Genomic DNA, 27,086 nt, shown 5'->3' with positions numbered 1-27,086 from the left:
ACAATTTTTTCCCATAAATAAGGAGATAGGAAGCCCCCAAAACGAATTGAAAGGACTTCTTCTCCTACAGAAACGCAAGATGAACATCAAGCTCAATTTTAAGTCACATTGATTTCAGTGCGTTAAGCATGTGTTTAAATCTCAGCCATTGAAATCACAGCAACTTAAGTGCATAAACAGGACTGCTGAACTGAGAGTTGGTTGATAGCTAGTCTGCTAAAGTAATTTTATTTCTACCATTGTAGATAGCGGCAGTAAAAATACATTTAGCAATCACTTTGCTGTTATCAAGGTGAAGCATGAAGAATGTCTACTGATTGATACATAGGCCTTTGCAGATAGGATGCCCATAGTAATAAAATGTTTAGCTCCTTAATATGCTTCATAAAGCCCCTGAGCACTTAACTTCACTATTAGTGCCAATTAGTTTATACACACAGCCAAGGAAATATAGACCATGCCATCAGAGAACCCTGCAAGGCCTTACCTGGTGTCAGTGGATGGAGGACATGAGCTGGAAAGGAAGGGGTGGAACAGGGCAGCAATGGGGTTAGGGAGAGAGCAGTATTGGTATCCTATCCCCCTTTTATAGTAGAAAACTATTTGTTCAACTGTATCTTTGAGCATATAACAAATGCGAGAAAGACAGGATAGAAGGAACAAAAAATGAAGGGACTGAGATAGGTTGCAGAAAGACCTTTTATGGTGAAATGCTGAGTAGCCCCTTTCATGGAAAGGTAACAATACTGGTCTTTAGGGAAAGCAGCACATGCAGGATATGCTCTGTGTGTCAGGTTTCTATACCCACTGATATCACTTCAGGTCAAAGAGTTTACGTTATTCTCATTTTGAAGTTAGGGATGAAGCCTCCTCATGAAACATCAGAAGAAATTTACTGAAGTGTGGAGCAGTGTACAGGATCAGCTTGTTTGCAGCAGAGAGGTCAAGTTAACATTGGCTTGGGAAGCTGAGGTCCCTGCCAACCTGACCATGTCTGTAGCCGACTGCCTCTGTCCTTGAGGCAGTTTTACAAGAAAAGATAACTTAAATAATCTAGTTTTTATTGGATAAAGTAAGAGTTTATTGAAACATTTTTTATTCCAATACAAAACAAGCCAGCAGCAATTCCCCCCTCTTCCACAGAATATCCCACCTCTCTTCATGACCCAAAGAAAATGTGCTCTTCATAAGGTATACCATTTTTGTCTTACTAAGTTGTAAAGCTGGTTATCTGGAAAAATGGATTGAGACGAGCTGACAAGAAAGCTTTGGACATTTTTCTTCACCACCTCCATTAAAATAAATAGAATGTTTAATAAAAATAAAAAGCCAGTTCTTCTTACTAAGGGATAGCAGCTAAGTGCTGCTTAACTTATTTCTGCATACTCTAGGTCTTACACTGTTTACTTTTTGATAGTTAAGAAACAGAAGTTTTCTATTTGAGTGGTGGAAAAACAAACAAGCATTTTTGCTGCGCTACTGGAAGCTGAATTCAAAGGGAACAATCCACCAAAGCTCAGTTAATCATATGAAGGCTGTAGAGCAGAAGCTGAAGACTTCCACAATGGCATGTCTAATACAGTCTCATCTTGAAGTAAAGCCAGTAGCATGGAAGGGAATAAAATTGAAGCAAGAACAAGAGAAATATAACATTTCAAAACCAGTTATTTGAACCGCTTATTGAACAATTTAAAACATATATACATATATGGATAAATCTCCACATCGTACAACACTGGCAGAGGCCATTTGCCTGAGCGATACAGCCTTGTCTTGTAAAAGCGGGATGGGAAAGATATGTAAAACTCAGGTATTTTCTCCATGCAACTATATACACAGAAATGCCAGATTGAACCAGATAGTGTACAGAGACAGCTAGTGGCCATTTCCACAATAGCAGCTGCAATTTTCCAGCTGGTTTTTATCATGAAAATTTTGACTAATGCTTCTGTATGTGCAATTGTGTGGAGAAAATAAGTAGAGCTTACATGTGCAAATTGGTCCTAAGCAGTGGGATGGAATAGCCACTTGCACCTCCCCAATCTAGCACTGAAGCTCTTCCTCTGCTTCTGGAAGTCGAGTGCTTGGGACAGAACTTTGGGCACTGGCATGGGCAGCAGAATTAAGAACTTCTTCGAAACTTCCTCCACTATGGCTCGCACTTCCAACTTTGGTCTGGAAAAAAATGAGCAAGGGCAGCCACTTCAGTCACATTTTGTTAATTGAGTTGCTCAGTCATCTTCCCTTAGCCAAATAAATGCTTAGGACCATTATAACCACAGGGGCTTAGCGACCTTCACTGCTTAGAGAGTTAATTCCATGTCATCTTTTGTTTCACCAGTTCAAGGTTAGAATTACAGTGGCTGAGTGACTTAAGAAAAAGAGGTACTCGCAAATTGATTGTTTAAAATGGTTCTCTTTGCAATAAATGATTTTAAGTTGTGCCGATTGAGAATTACCTCTACTGATGTCTACAAAATGTAAGATGCAAGGTTAAAATTAAATATTAATATGAAACAACAATTTGTTCAAGGTTGGATTTCTACTGGAAAATCAGTTCTTTGTATGTTTACTCAACCTTATAAATCTCTCATTTTCAAATCTACAAAACAGGTTGACTCAGGAAACTTCTAAAACCAGGTGCAGTGTCACTTTTGAATCTGTGTTTTCTGCTGTATGCCAGTCTTCTAATTTTGCATTTCTAATATTTTAATAATGTAAAGTCTACTAGAGAATACAGGAAAGCTACTTGGCGAATGCACATGTCATAAAAAGAAAAGTTAATACTAGGCCCCAGGTAAAATGAATACTGTAGATGAAGCTGCCCTGGTTTACATTACTGGCAGATTGCCATGTGGCATTCAAACCGCAGAGCTACAGTAAATTTGCAGACCATGAAGTCCACCCTGCGTTTGGCACAAATGCCAGTGCTAAGCAGGCAAAATTTAACAAGGACAGTCTCTTAGGCAGACTGCATCATAGCATCCAATGTCAGACTTAATTACATTTAAGTTAGTCTCTTCTAATCTGTACATTTCATGCACATACACGCTTCCCTTTGATAGCCAGAGGAAGAGTCCCACAACTGTGGCATAGCCATCATAGGTATTACTTGCTTATCATGACTGACCTAGGAAGATGATTTTGGCTGATCTTAAAAGATCATGATTAGAGGTGGGAGAGAATGGTGATGACAAAATAAAAACATAACACCGCTTTCTGCACTTCTCATTTTTTGTAAAAGCAAACTAACAAAAACCAAAATGTGTGAAAAAATAAAACTTTTATTTAGTTTTTATTTATTATTTAATGAATGCATGGGTAATGACTGGGGTTGCATCTGCTGACAATATCTTACCTATCTCACCGACCTAGTACACTTTTAAAGTGATTATAATTTGCAAGTATAATATACATTCTGAATAAAAAGACATTACACCGCTTTCTGCTTTTCTAACTTTGGAAAATACCAAAAAAACAAAACAAAACCCCATTTTCTCCCACCTTTAGTCATCGAATAAAGGCAAAAGGGCATTCCTAGTTACAGGAAGTTTATATCATTAAGAATTTATACCACTTTTCAGCAAGAATACTTCACAAAGTGGTTTACACAGCAAAATAAATGGTGATATAGTGTTAAAGATGCATTAACGTGCACACAAACACTGAAGGATCAAGCAATAACTGATCACAAGGTGAAATGGTGACTGCTCCACATCCTTGTGCCATTTTCAGTGAGCTGCTGCAGGCATACCCCTTCCCTCCATTTCTGATCCATACCTTAAGGCTTGTGACAGTGGTCTCCACCTTTTCTTCAAAGGATTTGAAGGTAGGAGAATTTCTAGAAGAGTAGAACAGAATGCAAAACTGTCAGGTCTTCAACAATTGTTCACATCTTCAGTTTCTTCTGTATTTCATGGCCAGAACAGAATTACAGAAGGTTGGCTGTCAGCATGAAGTTATGCTGTCCAGAAACCATAGCTCAGGGTGTCAAACATGACCCGGAGGATGGATGTGGCCATCTGGCCCTCAAGCTCTTAGCTGCTGAGCAGTGCTGAGGTGACACTGCTGAAAGGTGTCACCCACATGATAATTGGGCTCTCCCATATCCAGAAATATGATCAAGATTTATGATCAATCACCCAATGATAATAGAAAAAAAAGCAACATATAGCAGCAGGAGAACATAGTCATATAAGGCCACTTTGTATATTTTTCTTCTTCTGTTATTTGCAGCTAATGAGATCCTAAGTGAGAAAAGTGCTTATTTCAGGTTATGCCCTGCTTAATGACATCACTTCCTCCCTAATGACATCACTTCCGGCTCTCAGCAGGCATCATGAATGCAATTCGGCCCACTGTATGAAATGAGTTTGACATCCCTGCTTGTGCCAGCCTCTCCTAATTCAAATTACACTAATCAAAGAAGAGATTTTTAAAGATACACACATGCAGGAGTGGGATATGTGCAGTTTAAATTATCACACATTTTACTATTATGTTTCATATTAGCCATTTCAATTATTACAGAAAGGCTACATATTAGAGTTTTGCACCTGGTTAACACAAGGATTGGATTTTATCATCTAGTCTCAAAGTTGTCTCCAAAACTCACCTTCTGTAGGTGAGACTGCAGCAGAAAGGAGAGTGGGAGAAGGATGTGCAAAATCAGAAAGTGTCCTAGAGTGTATTGGATGCAGCAGCAGCCATTTTTGGTGCTGCTGCAGCTCCGCATCCTTGGAAGCTCAGGATTGGACTGTTAGTTATCTGAAGGCGCAAGCCTAACCAACTTTCCAGCACCGATGTAAGGGCAACACAGCTCTGAGGTAAGGGAGCAAACATTGCCTGACCTTGAGGCGGCCTCTGTGACTGCTCCCCAACTGCAGGATGCACATGCGTATGCCCCACTGGCACTGCTATGCCAGTGCTGAAAATTTGGTTAGAATTGCGCTCTGAACAACAGATGATGACAAATGGTATCACATTCGTGTGCATGTACACAAACACTGTTTCCAAAAGAGAAAATGTGCATTCATGAATTCAGTCCAACTATCCATCAGGGTTAGGAACACACTTCAGTTTTACACTGGCATATATTACAAATAATGACTTTGGCTCTTTTACCTCATAGCAGGCATACTTATCGAATGGCGAATAGAATAACTGGATTTCAAAAGAATGGGAGAGAAAAAATACAAAACAACGATTAATACAAATTTACAATATGACCAACATTCATATAAACTCTAGCTATATACTAGCTTAATTTCTAAATCAGAATTTTAAGTACAGGTTGAGACTCACTATTAGTGAGGGTTCCTTTTCAAGAACTCATATGGCAAATGGGATGGCAAAAAACACACTATAGCAAATCAATTTAAAAAACAAAGTCTCTTTGCTCCAGTGATTGAAAAACAGCCTTACTGACCTTTTGTAATGCACACAGAGGCAATCAATCTTTCTCCAGGAGCTTAGGCTTTACTAGGAGGCAACAATTCCTCCCTTCACTAGGAGCCCCAGGGAGGGGGAAAGAATGGAGAAGGTGATAATTGCTGCCATTTAGCCTTCTTCCTCATGCTCAGGAGCAAGGGAGGAGTGAAGCCTGCAGAGAGAATGACTGTCAGCCCCCTCTCTGGCATTATTAAAGGACTGTTTTCCTTTAATTTAAAGGGCCCTGCTCATCAGCTTTGAGATAGAAAAATCTGTGGATACTTAGGTTATACCTGTAATCATTTGTATGACTGTGTCTCTGAAACAGTAAAAAGCAGTTTTTTAAACTGTGATTTTAAAGGGGTGCATTTTTCCCCTTCTCCAGGGATCAGCACATTCCTTCTCACTTGCAGGGGCCATTCCTGTCGAGTCAAATCCGTGTATAAAAAATCCATGTATAACAAGGCTGGACCTGTACTCATATGCTGGCACAATGTCACCTATTGCATTTATTTACATAAGATGTGGAAGTGTTAAAAAGGTTCCAAAACACTCCAAAGAACAGCTCAGAAGATCTACAGCTGACCAAAACTAGGGCTCATTTGATCTGAAACATCTCCTCCCCACCTGTCTTACTTCCTCTGTGCTGTTGGAACTGATGGTGTCTAGACTTCATACAGGAACAATTCTCAAGATTAGCTATTTACATTTGTTACAGTAGTAATATGAAAGAAACCTGCATGAGAGCATTTTTTCCAGTGACATCAACATTGCACATGTAATATAAAAAGTAAACTTGAATTTCAGCTTAGGTGTTTCCTGGGTATCATATTTAGTGCACTAATGAAAAACTGCAAAGTTGGTTTGATTAAATGCTACCCAGGACACATAAAAATGAATGCATGTACCATAGACAATGGTAGCCTAACCATATACAGGCAACTTTCTGGAAAAGAACACTATAAGCCAAACAGAAGTCAACAGAGTGTGTTTTGCATATATTCATCTTTTGGAAAATGAGGACAACTGATAGATTTTATATCAAATGTAAATAGAATTCTTGTTTTCCCTAGAGAAACAACTTTTGAATAGCTTCATTCTGTCAAACCAAGTCTCTAATCTAATCAAGAATGCAGTAAGCAACATCTTCAATCCCTTCAGATTTCCTTCAGGGTCTCTAGCAGTCTCTACGCAGCTTAATTAAATGAAAAAAATGAAGATGTTCTGGTTGAAACAGGATAAGCTTCTAATTTTGGACAACAGAGAAGGAAAAACCATGACATCCCCATTTCCAGAAAATAAACTTTGCCAAGCAGAGCAGCCACAAACATTAAATCTTACCCAAGTGAATGTGATCTGGCATGGCAGCACAAAGAAAAATTAAGAAGAGTTAGGAGTCTGCGTATAGCTAAAGAAAAGTGTCCCCCCCAGAAACCTGAACATGAGAAATTAAACATCAGGCAAGTTCATATGCTGTGCAAAACACACACACATGGAGTAAAAATAAATTAGGCAAACATTGATGCAAATTTAGTTCATTTTGCATGAAGTTGCACAGGATGCATGATTTAGTCTGAAACTTGAAAGTTGTCAATGACTGGTGTGGAGATAGGAAGTGAGGAAAGTAGTAGGATGCATGAAAGAATATGAGGAATATGACTGGAAGCAACTACAAAACGGTTAGTATTGGTCATGGCTTAGAAGTATTTCCATATGAACATGGAGCTTTCAGGAAGATCCTGCTTGCACAACTGCAAATGGATCACAGCAACTATGAAGGTGCGGGTTCTGAAGGATTGGGGGGGGGAGAGATTCACACAATCCTTTTCCAGACAGTTTTTAAACAGACATTACCATTTCTATTGACTTTATACATGATACACGGTCATAAAGGACTGGTTAGATCTTGTTTGGTTTACCATACAGCTCGTCTCAAAAAGCTGACCATGTGTGTGCAGGGAACATTTGTAAAAGAAAAACCTGCCTCCACACCCTGTCACCAACTGCAGTCTCAAACTAGGTTGACATAGTCCAATTTGAAGAACCAGCATGCAAAAGTTCTGTCAATTAGCCATGAGATTCAAAAGAATCCATGACATTTACTGGAGTTATCCCATTATGTGCACAAATTCCATGCACACAGAACCACAGAAGTAGTTTTGGCTTGTGACTATCTTAGGAGAAGTGAAATGTACAACAGCAAATGTAACACCTCTGAAAGTTAACGCCAAAGGAAGGTTGGTGATTCAGAGGTCAGAATAAGCATGCAGTAACTAGTTATTTCCTTCTCAACTTGTCCCTCAAAACGGCCACGGTACCAGAAGATTGGAGGATAGCAAATGTCACGCCTATTTTTAAAAAGGGAAAGAGGGGGGACCCGGGAAACTATAGGCCAGTCAGCCTAACATCCATACCGGGTAAGATGGTGGAATGCCTCATCAAAGATAGGATCTCAAAACACATAGACGAACAGGCCTTGCTGAGGGAGAGTCAGCATGGCTTCTGTAAGGGTAAGTCTTGCCTCACGAACCTTATAGAATTCTTTGAAAAGGTCAACAGGCATGTGGATGCTGGAGAACCCGTGGACATTATATATCTGGACTTTCAGAAGGCGTTTGACACGGTCCCTCACCAAAGGCTACTGAAAAAACTCCACAGTCAGGGAATTAGAGGACAGGTCCTCTCCTGGATTGAGAACTGGTTGGAGGCCAGGAAGCAGAGAGTGGGTGTCAATGGGCAATTTTCACAGTGGAGAGAGGTGAAAAGCGGTGTGCCCCAAGGATCTGTCCTGGGACCGGTGCTTTTCAACCTCTTCATAAATGACCTGGAGACAGGGTTGAGCAGTGAAGTGGCTAAGTTTGCAGACGACACCAAACTTTTCCGAGTGGTAAAGACCAGAAGTGATTGTGAGGAGCTCCAGAAGGATCTCTCCAGACTGGCAGAATGGGCAGCAAAATGGCAGATGCGCTTCAATGTCAGTAAGTGTAAAGTCATGCACATTGGGGCAAAAAATCAAAACTTTAGATATAGGCTGATGGGTTCTGAGCTGTCTGTGACAGATCAGGAGAGAGATCTTGGGGTGGTGGTGGACAGGTCGATGAAAGTGTCGACCCAATGTGCGGCGGCAGTGAAGAAGGCCAATTCTATGCTTGGGATCATTAGGAAGGGTATTGAGAACAAAACGGTTAGTATTATAATGCCGTTGTACAAATCGATGGTAAGGCCACACCTGGAGTATTGTGTCCAGTTCTGGTCGCCGCATCTCAAAAAAGACATAGTGGAAATGGAAAAGGTGCAAAAGAGAGCGACTAAGATGATTACGGGGCTGGGGCACCTTCCTTATGAGGAAAGGCTACGGCGTTTGGGCCTCTTCAGCCTAGAAAAGAGACGCTTGAGGGGGGACATGATTGAGACATACAAAATTATGCAGGGGATGGACAGAGTGGATAGGGAGATGCTCTTTACACTCTCACATAATACCAGAACCAGGGGACATCCACTAAAATTGAGTGTTGGGCGGGTTAGGACAGACAAAAGAAAATATTTCTTTACTCAGCGCGTGGTCAGTCTGTGGAACTTCTTGCCACAGGATGTGGTGCTGGCGTCTAGCCTAGACGCCTTTAAAAGGGGATTGGACGAGTTTCTGGAGGAAAAATCCATTATGGGGTACAAGCCATGATGTGTATGCGCAACCTCCTGATTTTAGGAATGGGTTAAGTCAGAATGCCAGATGTAGGGGAGAGCACCAGGATGAGGTCTCTTGTTATCTGGTGTGCTCCCTGGGGCATTTGGTAGGCCGCTGTGAGATACAGGAAGCTGGACTAGATGGGCCTATGGCCTGATCCAGTGGGGCTGTTCTTATGTTCTTATGTTCTAAACCAAAACATGGTGAAAAGAAGAGAAAGGGCAGCTTTAAAATATGCCTAACTCCCCCCTTCAGTGTTTCAGCTCTATTAAATCAACTGCAACAGATGTAACTTAATTAGAAACTGATTACTTGCATCTGGTTACTTACTTGAGACTGGTTACTTGCATCTGTTTTTTCTGTATGCAAGGAACTGCTGCTATAAAGTCTTAGGTCCAAACCAAATGTGCACTTATTCTGTGGTGCACATTTTTTCCTTTCTTACTTGACATCTTGTATTTCATTCAATGAAGACACTGGGTCAATATATATGACCATTTACCAAGTGGTAATTTACTGAGTAAGCACACCATCACTTAGGGCCCAATCCTAACCAACTTTCCAGAGCTGATGCAGCCAAACCAACAGGGTGTGAACTGCATCTTGTAGTGGGGTGGGGACACTCACTGAGGTCCCCTCAAGATAAGGAAACCTTTGTTCCCTTATTTTGTAGCTGCCGTGTGGCTGCTTTGCTGCTGGATTGGGCCCATAATTAGCTAGACATCTCTACTATCCTGCCAAGCAGAATTTTACCACACATCAGTTGCCAATTTATAGTAAAACGACCAACTCTATCCACTCAAACATTTTTGCTTTCCAGCTGGATTGGGGCCTCAACACCCAAAGGAGAACTATACATGAGGCTTGGAGTACTGAACTTTTGCACAGAGCAATCACAGCTATGTTTCCAGTTTCTAACACTAAACTGTGCATGTGTTCCCTGAACAGCATGATCTTCAGGTTTCCCTAGTCCAGGGACTGCCGAAACCTGATGCCTGGTCTCTATAGCCAGGAAGCTTTTATAATAACATGCTCTAATGGAAAGCCCCAATGTGATGGCTTAGTTTTTAGTATCTTTGCCACAATCTACCAGCATATGAAGCAAATTGGACTGTTATTTTGGTCATGATTAGACACACATCTGAAAGTCGAAATAATTACCTAAATTGGTAGTCTGGAATAATTCTGACTTATTCACACACACACACACACACACACAATGAAAGGTATGGTCTAGCTTGTATCCATAGGCTAAACAGTACAGCACTCCTATATAACCTCCTGCTACCTCAAACACAATCATTTTACATGTAGGCTTCAGCCCCCCCAAAATAAAACAGTAGTGGCATGGGTTTGTACTGCCACAACTCCTAAACATCTGAATGTAATTAATTAACAATAACCAGTTCAAAGTAATAAGGGATAGCTTCTTGCCCTGAATTTATCTTTTAATTCCCAGCTGATAAAACCAAACTGTAATTAGCTCTCCAGCTTTCTTCCACAATTAAACCAGCACACAAATTCTTCAGATGAGTTGTGCAAGTTCTCTTTACAGGAAATGGGTAAATAAGACTTTAAACAAAAAAAGTACTTGTTCAGATTTAAATTGTTAACAAAGTTACTATCAGGAAACCATTCTGTGAACAAGAGGCTGGGCAATGAAATCTGTTGGGACAAGACATTTCTCTACTTTTGTTCTCATTTTCTAGATTAACAAAGGTTCAGCTTGTTCTCCACTTCCTGAACAACGGCAAGGTGCTTAAATGCAAGATGAGATTTTTAAAAAATATATTTTCAATGCTAAATTAAAATCAAACATTTGTTCTTACGAGAAAAGGTACAAATCCTAACATTTTCCCAATCAAAGGGATAGCCATGTTTGTCTTTTGCAACAACAACAAAAAAACATACAAAGTTCAAAAGTTGGTAAGAAAACATTTCACTCTGCCAGCTTACATGAAAGTCACCTTACTTCATCAAAATAACTTTAAAGACAAGAGTCCAGTGTGAAACTAATAAATCAGAGTTTTGATCAAATGGTACTCTGTCATATTACAGGGTTAACAATTTGGGAGAGGTTTCTTATCAATAACAGCTGCTATGAATTCCTATTGTGCTCACCTTATATACATTTACATTTAACACAGAATTGCCACAGATTATATTTCTTGTATTTTATGGCTCTTTTCCCCATTCATTATTTTCTTCCTATTCTATATTTCTGCCAGCTGAGGAAACTTGATGTATCTAGGCCAACCATTTTCCAGTTTTACATCAAAATAATTGCAATAAAAATGATACTTTTAAAAAAATACTCAAATATCCTGGAACAAGATATACAAATATCAAAATCAAAGTGGTCAGTCTGTGGAACTCCTTGCCACAGGATGTGGTGCTGGCGTCTAGCCTAGACGCCTTTAAAAGGGGATTGGACGAGTTTCTGGAGGAAAAATCCATTATGGGGTACAAGCCATGATGTGTATGCGCAACCTCCTGATTTTAGGAATGGGTTAAGTCAGAATGCCAGATGTAGGGGAGAGCACCAGGACGAGGTCTCTTGTTATCTGGTGTGCTCCCTGGGGCATTTGGTGGGCCGCTGTGAGATACAGGAAGCTGGACTAGATGGGCCTATGGCCTGATCCAGTGGGGCTGTTCTTATGTTCTTATGTTCTTATGTTAAAGTGCAGGAATGCTGCCATTTTAGGATGTCAATTTAATTTTTACAACACTTAATTGTACAGTTGTTCACTGTCCTTAAACCTTAAAATGTTTAAATTCACTTAAACCTTATGTCTGTGTTTGTTTCTGGCCCAAATTCTATACAACTTTTGAACACTAATGCAGCCTTGCCAACGCGGCGTGCGCTGCATACTGCAACAGCCGGGAGGCACAGTGACCTCCTCAAGGTAAGGGAACATGGTAAGGGAAGATTTGATCCCTTACCTCGGGGCTGCACTGCATCAGTGCTGGAAAGTTGGATAGGATTGGCCCTAAGTCTTACTGAACACAATGAGTTTACTGAGTAAAATATCACCATTTTCAAACACCTCTACTTATGACAAATTGAGGTTCAACAAATATTTATTTGCCATACTTGTCCCTAAATGCTATTTTATATACTTTTCTCTAGAGATATGCAGGCACTGAGGAAGTGATCATATCTAATTTTTCCACTATAGCTTTATGGACATTGCAGACAGTAGAAGGACATAAAGGCCTTTTATATAGTTTTATAGCCTTATATAGTTTATAGCCTTTTATATAGTTTATAGTTTATATAGTTTATAAAGTTTTATAGCCTTTATATAGTTTATAGCCTTTTATATAGTTTCCTGGTTCGGAAACTGCAACTAGTGCAGAATGCGGCGGCCCGTGTGGTCACTGGAGCTAGGCGCTTTGACTCTGTCAGTCCGCTTCTCCGGGGGCTACACTGGCTGCCCATTCGTTTCCAGGCCCAATTCAAGGTGCTGGTTTTGACCTTTAAAACCCTATACTGCTCTGGGCCAGGGTATCTTAGAGATCGCCTACTTCCGTACAGTCCAGCTCGTCCTCTTAGGTCATCAGAGAAGGCCTTTTTACTAGTGCCGCCGCCTAAGGAGGTACGTGGGGCGGCGGCAAGAAACAGGGCCTTCTCAGTAGTGGCACCAACATTATGGAACTCCCTTCCCCTTGACTTGAGAATGGCTCCCTTGAGACTTTTCGGCGAGGCCTGAAGACCTTACTGTTTAAACAAGCCTTCTGACTTCATGGCCTTTTTAAACATCTTTTATACATCTTTTAGTTGCTTTTTTACAGGCCTGATTCCTCCATGAACTGCTGTTTTATGCCCTTTTTTATTCTGACTTTTATCTGACTACTGTTTTTATGGTTTCTGTTAATGTTTTTAATATGTTTTTATCTGTTGTTAAATTATGTTTTAATTTGTTTTTAATATGTTGTAAGCCGCCCTGGGTCCCTTTAGGGAGAAGGGCGGGATAGAAATAAAGTTTATTATTGTATTGGCAACCTTCAGTCTCGAAAGACTATGGTATCGCGCTCTGAAAGGTGGTTCTGGCACAGCATCTAGTGTGGCTGAAAAGGCCAATCTGGGAGTGACAATCCCTTCCACACCGGGAGCAAGTGCAGTCTGTCCCTGGTTTGTCTCCCTGGCTATGGGCCTTCCTTCTTTGCCTCTTTGCCTCCGTCTGTTGGCCAAGTGTCTCTTCAAACTGGAAAAAGGCCATGCAGCACGGCCTGCCTCCAAGCGGGCCGCTCAGAGGCCAGGGTTTCCCACCTGTTGAGGTCCACTCCTAAGGCCTTCAGATCCCTCTTGCAGATGTCCTTGTATCGCAGCTGTGGTCTACCTGTAGGGCGCTTTCCTTGCATGAGTTCTCCATAGAGGAGATCCTTTGGGATCCGGCCATCATCCATTCTCACGACATGACCGAGCCAACGCAGGCGTCTCTGTTTCAGCAGTGAATACATGCTAGGGATTCCAGCACGTTCCAGGACTGTGTTGTTTGGAACTTTGCCCTGCCAGGTGATGCCGAGGATGCGTCGGAGGCAGCGCATGTGGAAAGCGCTCAGTTTCCTCTCCTGTTGTGAGCGAAGAGTCCATGTCTCGCTGCAGTACAGAAGTGTACTCAGGACGCAAGCTCTGTAGACCTGGATCTTGGTATGTTCCGTCAGCTTCTTGTTGGACCAGACTCTCTTTGTGAGTCTGGAAAACGTGGTAGCTGCTTTACCGATGTGTTTATTTAGCTCGGTATCGAGAGAAAGAGTGTCGGAGATCATTGAGCCAAGGTACACAAAGTCATGGACAACCTCCAGTTCATGCGCAGAGATTGTAATGCAGGGAGGTGAGTCCACATCCTGAACATCCTGAACCTGTGTTTTCTTCAGGCTGATTGTCAGTCCAAAATCTTGGCAGGCCTTGCTAAAACGATCCATGATTATTATTATTATTTTCGAATGACTGCCTTGTTAAGGAGTTCTGCATCAAACAAACAGTGAAGCTGGGTACTTGCACAGATCGTACTTAAGTGGTTTTACTGTTCCTATGTCCTCTGTTCTGACAATGACTATCAGACACCTTAGCAAGAGGTATAGTCAATAAGTATTTGTTCACTTTATTTTGACATATGTTTTAAGTGAATCAAATCAAAAGAGATCCATATATATACATGACGTCACTCAGAGTAAAGTTAAAATAGGGTATCCCCAAAATGGTGACCTTTCCTCACTTTGATTTTGGCAAGCTTTGGATATGTTGACTGGATACTTTTCTGAGTATTAAAAAAAATATTTTTGTTGCACTTACTTTGAAGTTTACCAACTTTTTCCATAAAATATGATAGCATAATCTGATGACGTCCAAAAAGTTTCTGCTATAATAAATGTGTTTGTCTTTTAGGTGTCACAAAACCCTCTGTTGTTTTAACATTTTCATAGCATGCCTTTTTTGCTATTCAATAGACAAAAGATTCTCTATAGCTTCTGCCACGTTCAACAGACTTGTGCCAACCAAGGAGCATATTAAAATAATAAGGAAGCAAAAGGTAATTTTTCCATGTGCCAGGTGAAAAGCAAATGGTATTTCAACACCAACACCATTATTTATACAGCACCATGGGTTCTGAGCTGTCTGTGACAGATCAGGAGAGAGATCTTGGGGTGGTGGTGGACAGGTCGATGAAAGTGTCGACCCAATGTGCGGCAGCAGTGAAGAAGGCCAATTCTATGCTTGGGATCATTAGGAAGGGTATTGAGAACAAAACGGCTAGTATTATAATGCCGTTGTACAAATCGATGGTAAGGCCACACCTGGAGTATTGTGTCCAGTTCTGGTCGCCGCATCTCAAAAAAGACATAGTGGAAATGGAAAAGGTGCAAAAGAGAGCGACTAGGATGATTACGGGGCTGGGGCACCTTCCTTATGAGGAAAGGCTACGGCGTTTGGGCCTCTTCAGCCTAGAAAAGAGACGCTTGAGGGGGGACATGATTGAGACATACAAAATTATGCAGGGGATGGACAGAGTGGATAGGGAGATGCTCTTTACACTCTCACATAATACCAGAACCAGGGGACATCCACTAAAATTGAGTGTTGGGCGGGTTAGGACAGACAAAAGAAAATATTTCTTTACTCAGCGTGTGGTCGGTCTGTGGAACTCCTTGCCACAGGATGTGGTGCTGGCGTCTAGCCTAGACGCCTTTAAAAGGGGATTGGACAAGTTTCTGGAGGAAAAATCCATTATGGGGTACAAGCCATGATGTGTATGCGCAACCTCCTGATTTTAGAAATGGGTTATGTCAGAATGCCAGATGCAAGGGAGGGCACCAGGATGAGGTCTCTTGTTATCTGGTGTGCTCCCTGGGGCATTTGGTGGGCCGCTGTGAGATACAGGAAGCTGGACTAGATGGGCCTATGGCCTGATCCAGTGGGGCTGTTCTTATGTTCTTATGTTCACCATCAACATTCATGGTGATTAGCAGAGTAGTGCAAGCCAAAATATAGAGAGATCCTTGTTCTGCAGAACATACTATCTCCAACTTTTGAGATGGAGAACTGGGGAAGGAGATAAAAAAGGAAAGGAGATTAAAAAACCAACACAGAGAAGGAAAGAATGGATAAGGCAAGGGCAACAAGGGATGCAGTTACATTTGTAACTGGCTTCATTTAATTTAGGGATGATGCAATGCCAACACAAATATTGATTACACAAATCAGAAGTATAATAATCCCGGGGTAAACAAATGGGAGTAATATTCCCATGGGGTAAACCCATGCATTTAAATATGCCTTTTTCTACTGAAGCAAATGGAAGAAGGATTGCAGTCATAGGCAACTGCACACCTGGCCCCGGTGCCACCTGGGGCACGGGACCACAAAATGCCACCCCCTGCCCCCAAAAAGGCACTTAAGGTTTTTTGGGGGGGGAAACCAGAAGTGCTGTTATTCAGCATTTTGAATGTCTTAGAAGGCCTTGTGGAAGCCAAGGAGGCTGCAGTCAGCCTATCTGGCCCTTTAAAGGCCTGGAAAATGGGCCAAAAACAAGTCCAAAAAAGGAGAAAAAATGGTGGCTGGAAAGGGTCATGGAGTCACCCTCCATGGGGTGCCACCCAGGACATTTGCTCCCCTGACCCCCACCAGGTACACCAGTGACCACAGAGCCAACTAGATGCAATTTAAGCTGCAATTAGGTGCTCTCAAAAATGCTATTAGCATTATGGTTAAAAAAGACAGATGTAGGGTAAGTTTCCTAGTGGTAGTTTTAAGTCTAAAAAACAAAATTCAGCATTTGCTTCTGTCTCCAGATGCCACAGCAGGACAAGGCTTGCTGCTGCTGCCCACAATCACCCAGTAAGTGTGCCAAAGACAGGGCCCAACAGGGAAACTTAGTGGGTGGTGATGGGTAGCAGTAGACCTACTCCTCAATAGTGCTGAAGCAGGGGGGTGCATTTGGCTTCCACTTAGCTTTCTCATCACTGGATACAGGCAGGACAGGAAGGTGAATGCAAGACCAGTGGCCATACTTGCTGCTCTTCTGCTTTCCCATAATCTGAGCTTCAGGAAGGTTAAGCACTGGGGACAAGGCCCAGCAGACAGTGGGTCAAAGATATAGACATCAGCAGCGTGGCTTCTGGAGAGCAGTCTGGGCAACTTCACACCTGGCCCACTGGCAAGTCCAACCCAAATTTTGCAGGGACTTACTTTAGTGGCTGCCTGGAGTGCTCACCATCTCGAATGTCCTACAATGCAATGTGCCCACTGCTGCTGCTGATGTCAGAGCAGTGCCATCTGCACTGGGGGGCTCATAATATCTCTTAGCTATGGGCTCCCATGGATCTTGCACCAACACTGAGGGAAGCTTTGATTCCATTGCAAAGGAAAGCTTTGAATCTGTAATCAGAGTCACATTTCTTTGAGGAGACCATTTTGTTGGAATCAGCAAAGAGAGATATTGAAGAAAACAAATCAATCATCCTGAATTTGCTGAATCAGATGGAATTCAAGTTTCATCTAGGTTGTGATCACTGGATTGTTTTACAAATGTCTTCATTACTGTTTAAAGTTCCTTAGGAATTTGATGAAAAATAGTAAGCTCATCACTGGATTTATCTTCCCAGTAATAGCTGGAGGGAAGCTTCTCTTCTTCAAAAGACTTGTCTTTTAAATTTCATTCATGAAAAGAATTAGGTTAGAGTTTGCGATGAAAAGAGGCACTGCTTATCCATTTTCTAGTGCTATTTTCTAGGGAGATTCCAACATGCAATATTTGTGGCTTTTCTGGCTATTTTTCAGACTGAAATCAAGAATATAGTACATATTAATAAACCACCATTCATATTCTTTAAGATAGAGGAAAAAACTACAGTTGAAGCAGCCAAGATTGAACGTAAACCTTGGTGTGAATAAAAACAGCAGCAGCAGCACACAAAAAGAGAAAACTGAATTTCCTATAGGAAATTTAAGTGCAAATTGCTATACCTCATATCTCCAAATTTCTTGCTGATGACTGTTCCAACATTGCTGAAAGCGGCAGTGGCCTTTTGTCCTGCATGACTCAGAGTCTCCTGGGTTTTCTTATAACTGGAAATCAAAACATCACAGTATGAACAGCAATCCTATAAGAAAATAACATTCAGCCATTGAGGGTTGCCATGAGCAAGTGCCCTGAGAAAATACCTTTTTTCACCCCTTTAAAGACACCACTCTGTGAGTATTGAGGTTTATCTAGGAAGTATCCTATAAGCATTCTCCATTCTGACCAGAGCTCTATACTTATGACACGTAGCCTTCCTCTTTCAGTTGTTAACTGGAACCCTGCAACTGCCTGGTATGACTAGAGAGTAGACTGACTGAAACATACCTTGCAGCTAGTCATTGGTCCAGTTTTGATCACCTGATCTGGGAGTAGAAAACGTGTACACTGGTTAACTTTAAACCAGCATATCAGAATTTGGGGAGCAAGGATGTTGAATAAAAGACAGCTATTCAGCTGGGTAGAAAGTTCTAGATCCAGATTGCGCAAGAAGCAAGTTGGGCTTTGCAAGATGCCAACCCAGCCAATACACAAGCCATGATGCTCACCAGCTAGGGAGGATCCTAGGCAGATATTTCCTTTTGGTGCCAGGAGATTGCTACAATTGTGAGTGGATGCTTTAAATCAGGGAAGTCTTAGATTTTTTCGTTATCTTGGAATCACACATACAGTCTCTTGATCACACAAATAGAATTTGATTGTCTTTTTCCTCATGTTTCATTTTCTTCCCCAATAAATCTTTTCCTTTGATTACAACGACCTGCCTAGTGCTTTCTCCTAGACAGCAACTGACCTCACACCTCTGACACCTTGCTCAGACTTGCATGCTACCCCAGAGAAGGCTTCAGTGCGAGTGCTGTTAGGTCAGTTGAGATGCTCCACCTCCCATCCTTTTCCTTCATCAGAAAACTTAACATCAGGACTGTTGGTTGGCAGGCAGACATCCAGCTGGGTCCAGGGGTGGAACCATAACCCTTTACCCTACATTTCTGGTGACAGTGAAAATTCTACCCCTATGTGTAACCAAGGCATGATGTGGTCCTGGCATGATCTCAGGGTGAGGAGAAATACCAGATTTTCCAGAGGGTAACACGGTCAGACAGGGCAACTGGGGTAGCTATTCTGGGCCAACACTTTCATAACCCTCCTATAATGAGGCTCCCCACATTGGCCCAGAAACACACACTTCTAGGGGCAGCTCTGAACATGGTCCTTCTTGACACTACCCTGAAGATTGTTACAAGTGTGTAGGTCATTTGCTCATCATTCTGTTGACGTTAGAATCATTCAGAATCACTCTGAGGAAATCATATACTAGGTCCACCTTGAAAGCAATGCCATTTCTTTCATTAAGAGTAGAGAGAAAGAGCTGTTACTTAGCAGTAGAGCATCTGCTTTACCTTTTTCTCTTAGGTTCCAAAAACCAACATCTGCAAGTAGAGCAAGGAAACATTTCCTGTCTGAAACTCTTGAGAGTTGACATTACTGACCTACATTGAGTAATGGACTGATTCAGTACAAGGCAACCTCCTAAGAATGTGTGGTGTGCTCGCTCAGAGGCAATCCTCTTAAAATTTGCACATGATTAATTTATAGGACATGCTTTGCCTTACTATGCTTGCATTCTTCATTAAAGCTGCTAAGCCGTTTGAAAATGTAGAGGCTATTCAAAGCTAACCCATTTGCTGAGCACACACATTCTCCTCTCCACCTTTCCTTCTGTACTTCCTGGAGGTACAAATGAGAGTAGCTGACTGAAGCAAAAAACGTGATTATTAATTCACTCCACCTATTCCTATACCTTTTATACCTATTCCTAAATACTCCACCTATTCCTATAGCACAGTGAACATGATAGCATTCCAAAGATTACCTTTTAGATTTATTTTACTTGTGTATTGATATTCACACACACACACACACACACACACACACTCACGGGAAATGACAACATCTTCTTGCTTAGTTTCTTTATTAAACCAATTTATGCAAAGATGTTTTCCTATCTATTCTAGGTTGAAAACAACAAAATCTAGAGGAGGAGAGAATGAGAGAAAGGGAAATGCAAAGGCACTGTTAGAACAAACAGTATACTTACTACTACTATACACTGTGCTCTAAAGATAACTCTAGCATAAATTTAAATTTACCTTGCTTGGCTCTTGAATTAAAGTCTTCAAAGAATATGCTTCCTGCCACTCCATAACGGTCCATGACAGAGACCAAGTTCCTTTCCTTAGATGAATTTCCACTCTTTTTCCAACTGCCTTAACCACCCAACTACGGTATATCAATCTTCACTATATTCAACTAACCAGGTTGCTTCTTAATCAGGATTTGCAAATTAGATTCAATCCTGATTTCAAATCCTAGTGGAAATCCAATGGAAACCCACAGAAGTAATCATACTGCCTCCCAATTTCTCTGCTATTCCTAGCATCCTCCTACACAACTGTCACAGGTCCTACAACATCAGACATTATTGTCATGGTCCTGGGTCTCGTGGGTGACTGACCTGATGCTCCCAGTGAATCAGAAATGCACATTCTTAAAATTGCTCTTGTGTATCCTACTATCTCAAAGGTTTTAACACTTCTTTAGACAACACAGCACAGTTCCCAGGTAAATGAGCCTTATGTCAAATACAAGTTTTTGCGCACCTTCATCTGACTAGCCAAATGTCTTGGAAAAGGTGTTTGTGGGAGTCTTCAGGGCAAAGTGCCCTTCAGTAGGTGCTACTACCCCCTCTAACAGCAAGTCTGCCAGCTAAAGGGAAGCAGACGCCCTTCATATGGACGTCCTAATGATCCATGGCAGAAACTGCACTCAATGCTACACCAATGGAAAGGATGAATGTGTAGGAGGTTGGTACTCACGCAGTTGTAGTTTGCACATCATGCCAACTTTTACTAAAATTCTGTTTCAGTTCATTCATCAGATTGATTCCAAGTTTCTGTTTTATTTCCACAAGATGCTTCTCTTTGGCTGCTAACACTTGCCGTAAAGTTGCAATTTCATCCTCTAGCTGAATATTGAATTGAACAAAAACACAAGCTAGCATTAGCTCTCTATACTACACAAGTAAAACTATTTTATGTGACATGTTCTTCATAAACTTGGACTGAGAGCAACTGAGGCAGCGCAGGAACAATTTTGGACTTTCTCTCCAATTTGAGAACCTCTGCAGCCCAGGATGCTGCCGAAGGGGTGGCACCAAAGGAGATTATCCCTTTGGGTTATTCCTTAATGGCAACAGTTCCTACGGTTACAGTTCCTGTAAGTGCCTGCGGAGGAAGGTGAAGGCAATGGCATTATGACTGTGATCGCACCGCTGCCAGGGACAAAAGGTTTTTTTTTCCCCCCCTTTTATTTACCCCTGGCAGCACTGGCCCTCAGTAGGGGAGCCCTCTGCAGGGCTCCCAAGCCTCAGAACACCTTGGAAAAGTGATCACAACCTACTTCCGATTTACAATCATGAAACCAGAAGTGGGTCATGATCACTTATTAAAGCTGTTCTGGGGCTTGGGGAGCCCTGCAGAGGGATCCATGGGCTCTCCACACCCTCTGTAGGCCGGCACTGCCAGGGGTAAGTTAAAAAAAACTTTGTCCCCAGCAGTGGTGTAATTAATCACTGCCTTTGTTATCACCCTGCCCCTTAAGGGGGAAGAGACTGGGCTTCCCTGGCCAGGGCTTTGCCCCAGTTTGCGAACATCTGTTTTAGGGAGATAAAAGGATGAGGACCCTCCCATTCTGATCTCTACCTTGGGTCCTGGTGTGAGGTCAGGATGTGGAGTTGAGAGACTATGATAAATTTGTTCCTCTATGGGTAGGGGTAGGGGTGAGAGAGGGTGTACAAGCCTGAACACCTGTGAAAGGAGAGTGGGCATATGAGTCTGAACCTTTCTGAGAAGGAGGGGAATGATGGCATGTGAACCACCTGTTCAGCACAAATGTACCTGGGGATCCTTGCACATAGAGTGGGTAGTTCTCAGCCATGCATGAAAATCCTTAGACTGGAGCTTTTAGGAATGATGAACTGATATACAGGTTAACACATTGTACTAGTGTGTTTGCCATCTTGCCAGTCTTAAATTGACCCAAGCATTTCTGGTTTGGTGTTTACCCGCCCCCCCCTTAACCTATTTGTGTTTGTGTACATGTGTAGCTGTGGTACAATCTCAGAGGCTGTCAGTGGAAGTGGGCTACACTTTTAAGAGACAGACCTGGTTACAGACAGCATGAAGCAGAAGAAAGTAAGGTGACAAGCAATGTGATCTGCTTGTAACAATAATACAAATTATGGTAAAGTCAAACTTTTGCTTCATTTGCTTAAGTAAAGCAGACTGTAACTGATAAAGGAGTAGGAAAGATAGGTTAAATTGGCGTGTTTAACAAGGTTTTAACAGAGATTGTTGACTGTCTTGGGAAAGGATAATTAGTCCTAGTTTAAGAGGGGAAAAATATCTTCTTCAATTATGTTTTATTATTGCAACTGTCTTGCTAAATATAAGATTGCAGTTGGTTATACATAGTTAAGGTTCAGTTCCATTTTCAAATTGCAATTCTCTAAGGTTCACAATTCAGATATACAGTTGCCAAATAATAAGAAATTTCATATATCGACCTCAATTGCTAAACTGGGCAATTTTTAATATATAAAATCATCATCATCATCAAGTTCACTGTCATTAGGGCACTGACTGCAGTTTATTCACTATAACAATTGGTCAAAAGCTTCCACACAGAAAAAACAGCTATTCACATAAGAGGAAATCATCTCCTAGTCAAAGTCATTGTGTTGTTTTTTTTAAGTTCTATTTAATCTGTTTGCAAACACACATGAAAAGTTTCACACTTGCAGTGCAGTTTGTGGACTATTCAAGATGCAAAATAATATGGAAAAATGTGATGAAAGTATAAAATGGCAGAGTAGGGGTAAGAAGTCTCCAATTAGTGGAACAAATGCAGCCAGGCTGAGTTGACTCTTAAGATGAGGATGCTACAGTTCTAAGGATTTTAGAGCAATGACACAAGGAAATGTTTTCAAAGGCACTGAGAACTTAGTAGGCAAACATCTCCCATTGGAAGCACTGCAGCTACTCCAGGCTGCATAAATTCATTAGAGGCCCAGAAACTTGGTAAATTCTGAAAAATTTCAAGTATTTCTAAATGCAAATCCCCAATGTATTTCCTTTGAACAATGTAATTATATACCATTTGAATTCTGTGAACAATTTAGAACAGTCTTCTGATCTGAGCTGACCTACTTTCTGTAACTGCTGCAAGTACAAAACAATTTGTATTTTTGGGTATGTGCCTTAAGGGTGAAGCCCTTAACCTAGGCTTGCATCAGGCAGAATGAAGGACCTACAGATACAGACTTCCACAATTAAACATAAAATTCCTTAAGCATGATTTTCATCACTCTAAAGAAAAGAGGTTAAGGGGAGGGGAGAAATGCAAATGAGCAAAGAAAACAGCAAGAACATTATTTTCAACATGTTCCATTTCATTAACAAAGGAAGCTTCTACCTCATTTGTATAGTCTGCACTGAATATGCTTAAAAGCCATTTCTGCCCAACGTTGCATATACGCAACAGGGACCAAATGTGTACATCTGAGGACCGGGCAAAAATGGGTTAATATTGCTTTGTGGATCATATTTATATCCAGCCTTTCTTCAAGAAACTCTAGACAGCATACTTGGAACAGTCCCACTTTACCTTCAGAACAACCACATTGTAAGGTGAATGAAACTGAAAGACAGCTAATTTTCCTGAAACCACCCAGCACGCTTCATGGTTGTACATACCCCCCCAACACACTCTCCACCATACCACACCGATTCTCATCTCAATACATGTGCATACAGAGATGCTCCTGTGTAAGGAAACACTTCTTCATGAAGATTATTGGAATGGTTAGCTTCTGCCTATCTAATCACAAGGGCCGACGAGAAGGCCGGAGCCGTGCACATCGGGAGATCACTGGCCACCTGCCAGACCAGGTAAACCAGCGGGGGTGGCAGAAGCAGTGGGGGAGCGTGGAACGGGGCGGAGAAGGTGCGAAACTGAGCAAGGAGGGGGCAGTCCCAGCCACAATGGTGCACACCAGATCCTATCCCTTATGTGGGCAGCCTCCCTGTCCACTTTCTCTCCTTGTACTTGCACCAGCAAAACTGCTGACATAGGTTTAAAGAGACCCATTGTGGAGTGGGAGGTTTACAGAGGCGTAAAGAGATTAAAACTCCCTTTCCTCTCCGAAGCCTACCAATCTGCCTCCCCCACTGGATATAGCATGCCCATCTTTGGTGTGACTTCACCTGCTGGGGGGGAAATGATAGGATTGGGCTATAATAAACTATTCATGTTAAAATCAGTCAATCCATTCATCATGATTTTCATATCCACTTGATCCAAGCCTGCAAGCTTGTTATCTCACTAGAAGCTTGGTATCTCACTCTCACAAGCCTGGAAGCACTGGTATCTCAACAGCATCTGGCTTTTGCAATGTAGGTGAACCCATAAAACTTTATAGGAAAAGTCGACCCACACATAGAGAATAAGTGTAGTAGCTATCTCCCTCATCTTCTCCGATATTCAGTCGCAACTCATATCATACCTTGCAAGTTGCCACAACAGACCCAAACAATGTGAGAGTGGCTCCATGTAGTTATGAGACACCTGTAGGAAGTAAAGCCCCGTGGGCCAAAGCTAAGTTCAACCATGAGACAATGCAAACTAAAATTATGGGTCTAATTGCCAGCCGAACTCTGCCAACCTCATCTGGGTTCCATTTCACACAAATGGTGGTAATTCTACAATTTAACTAAGAAGTTCTGTTACAATCATATATTCACATATATAGTACTTTCTTCACACATTTTTTGCTATGATACGGCACATTACCTTGACAAGTTCAGCCTTCAACTCTTCTCTCTCTTCTTCAGAAATCATGTTGGTAAAATCAACATCAGTGACCACGTCTTCATCTGCCTCTTGAAATGCTTGTCTTTCCAACAGACCTTTGAAAATAAGCCAAAACATCAACAAAATTGTGAGAAATTGTCTGTGGAAACTAAATCAAAGATGTCCAACACTCACTTCTACTGTCCTGAAATAGCTGAACTGGCTTGGAGTTCTCTAGGCTTTTGTAAATCCCTTGAAAACTCTTTTTTCAAAGGACTCTTACCTGGCCGTAGCGCTGTATTAGAACCATGCTTTGCATATAAGCCCTGGCATTGCCAACTGATGGGAAACCAGGTAGCAGGGCTGACAGGGACCTCTGCTTGAGACTTTGGAAAGCTGCTGTATTGAAGCAGACAACACTGGGCTTCTGTCAGTGTGGAGGCTAAGCACAGAAGCTCAGTAAAACCCCAGAGTAGATAATTATATTTTTTTCAAGCATGTTTTCCATGCACAGAGTTACTACCACACATAAAGAAAGGGCTCCAGTACAAAATGTGAGCACAATGTATCATGCAGCTCTAGAATTTGCTGATAGTAAACAATCTGATTCCTCATTTCTACTACAAAAGTACAAAATATTTACAGAAACCATTACAAAATTCTTTATTCCATGTGTCAATGAGAATGTCTTCCAGACTTGCATAATATGATTTATAAATTGCTTGGGCGAAGGAAAGCTGCAAATTAATAAGAATGAAAGTTCAAATAAAAAAATCAAGAAGCTACTTTCTGCCTTGGTCTTAAGAGGAAAGTTGTAAACTCAAAATTATGCTATCCATTAAATAAAAAATTTAGAGCTAATAGTTTTTATTTAACAAGACAATAAAGGACTATTTCTGTTGATATATATTCAGGCATAGAATTGTGAAATGTCAGATTCTACAGTTTTCAGTATGTACTGATAAATAAATGTAAATTCAGTCTCATTGCTTCCTGTTACTGGTTGCTTCTATATGAACAGCAGCTAAGCCAATCCTAAGCACATACATGTACAATTTAAGGTATAAAAGTATACTAAAATTAAGAGCCCAATCCTATTATTGGTCTGTGCCACAACTGCAGCAACAGCGACAGCGCTGGGTGCCGTAAAAGCACTATAAAGTGCTGTTCTACACCTAGTGAGTAAACACTGGCGGGAAGCCCTCCACTATCCTGCATCGCACCCAACAGGACAGGTAAGTGTTGTGCCGGGTGGCAGAGGAGACAGGGGAGGGTGTTCCGGAGGCAAGGAAGGCAGGGAGCGGGTGATTCAGACCCAGGAGGGGGCAGGGACAGCAGAGGAGGCCTCTGCCACATTGTGACCTCTGTCCTGGGCCTAAAAGCCCTACATGGGCTTTTCTATGCTTGGGATCATTAGGAAGGGTATTGAGAACAAAACAGCTAGTATTATAATGCCGTTGTACAAATCTATGGTAAGGCCACACCTGGAGTATTGTGTCCAGTTCCGGTCGCCGCATCTCAAAAAAGACATAGTGGAAATGGAAAAGGTGCAAAAGAGAGCGACTAAGATGATTGTGGGGCTGGGACACCTTCCTTATGAGCAGGGGTGTCCAAACTTTTTGGCAGGAGGGCCACATCATCTCTCTGAAACTGTGTTGGGGGCCAAATTAATTGACATTTCAAATTTGAATAAATTTCCATAAATGAATATATTAGAGATGGAACTTGTATGAGTGATTGAAGGTCTTGCAATAATAGCTCAAGGCTTATAAAAGTTCTTGCACAAAGCAAAGCCAGCCTTTCCTTCACTGCCACTGCTGTATCACAGATGTGAAACAGCAAGCAGTGGAGGAACCCTTGTCCCACAGCTCATGCGAGAGGTCAAACAGCCATCTTTACACTGAGAGCAATTGCGTCGGGCCAGCACAGGCTCCAGCAAGTCTGCAGAGGGCCGGGTGCTCATTGAAGACTAGGAGCTCCCTGCGGGCCAGATTGCGAGTCCCTGAGGGCCGCAAGTGGCCCCCGGGCCGGGGTTTGGGCACCCCTGCTTATGAGGAAAGGCTGCAGCGTTTGGGCCTCTTCAGCCTAGAAAAGAGACGCTTGAGGGGGGACATGATTGAGACATACAAAATTATGCAGGGGGTGGACAGAGTGGATAGGGAGATTACACTCTCACATAATACCAGAACCAGGGGACATCCACTAAAATTGAGTGTTGGGCGGGTTAGGACAGATAAAAGAAAATATTTCTTTACTCAGCGTGTGGTCGGTCTGTGGAACTCCTTGCCACAGGATGTGGTGCTGGCGTCTAGCCTAGACGCCTTTAAAAGGGGATTGGACAAGTTTCTGGAGGAAAAATCCATTATGGGGTACAAGCCATGATGTGTATGCGCAACCTCCTGATTTTGGAAATGGGTTAAGTCAGAATGCCAGATGTAGGGGAGGGCACCAGGATGAGGTCTCTTGTTATCTGGTGTGCTCCCTGGAGCATTTGGTGGGCCGCTGTGAGATACAGGAAGCTGGACTAGATGGGCCTA

The 27,086-nt window shown here is 41.9% G+C and overlaps 1 protein-coding gene across 1 annotated transcript in view; it reads right to left on the bottom strand.

Annotated features, from left to right (window-relative positions):
* Window positions 1-1,124: 1,124 nt before the first annotated feature.
* TPD52L1 (TPD52 like 1) overlaps window positions 1,125-27,086 on the bottom strand; it is a 42,508-nt gene continuing 16,546 nt past the window's right edge. The window contains exons 2-8 of the mRNA XM_066614160.1: window positions 24,550-24,665; window positions 20,517-20,665; window positions 17,586-17,687; window positions 6,772-6,786; window positions 5,125-5,163; window positions 3,781-3,841; window positions 1,125-2,175 (exon numbers count right to left, since the gene is read on the bottom strand). Coding sequence (XP_066470257.1) covers window positions 2,044-2,175; window positions 3,781-3,841; window positions 5,125-5,163; window positions 6,772-6,786; window positions 17,586-17,687; window positions 20,517-20,665; window positions 24,550-24,665 — 614 coding nt within the window. The 3' untranslated portion in view covers window positions 1,125-2,043. The remainder of the gene's footprint in view (window positions 2,176-3,780; window positions 3,842-5,124; window positions 5,164-6,771; window positions 6,787-17,585; window positions 17,688-20,516; window positions 20,666-24,549; window positions 24,666-27,086) is intronic.

This window comes from Tiliqua scincoides, chromosome 1, assembly GCF_035046505.1.
Source record: "Tiliqua scincoides isolate rTilSci1 chromosome 1, rTilSci1.hap2, whole genome shotgun sequence".
Taxonomy (NCBI): domain Eukaryota; kingdom Metazoa; phylum Chordata; class Lepidosauria; order Squamata; family Scincidae; genus Tiliqua; species Tiliqua scincoides.
The sequence above is the reverse complement of the archived record's forward strand: the minus strand, read 5'-3'. Positions and strand labels throughout refer to the sequence as shown.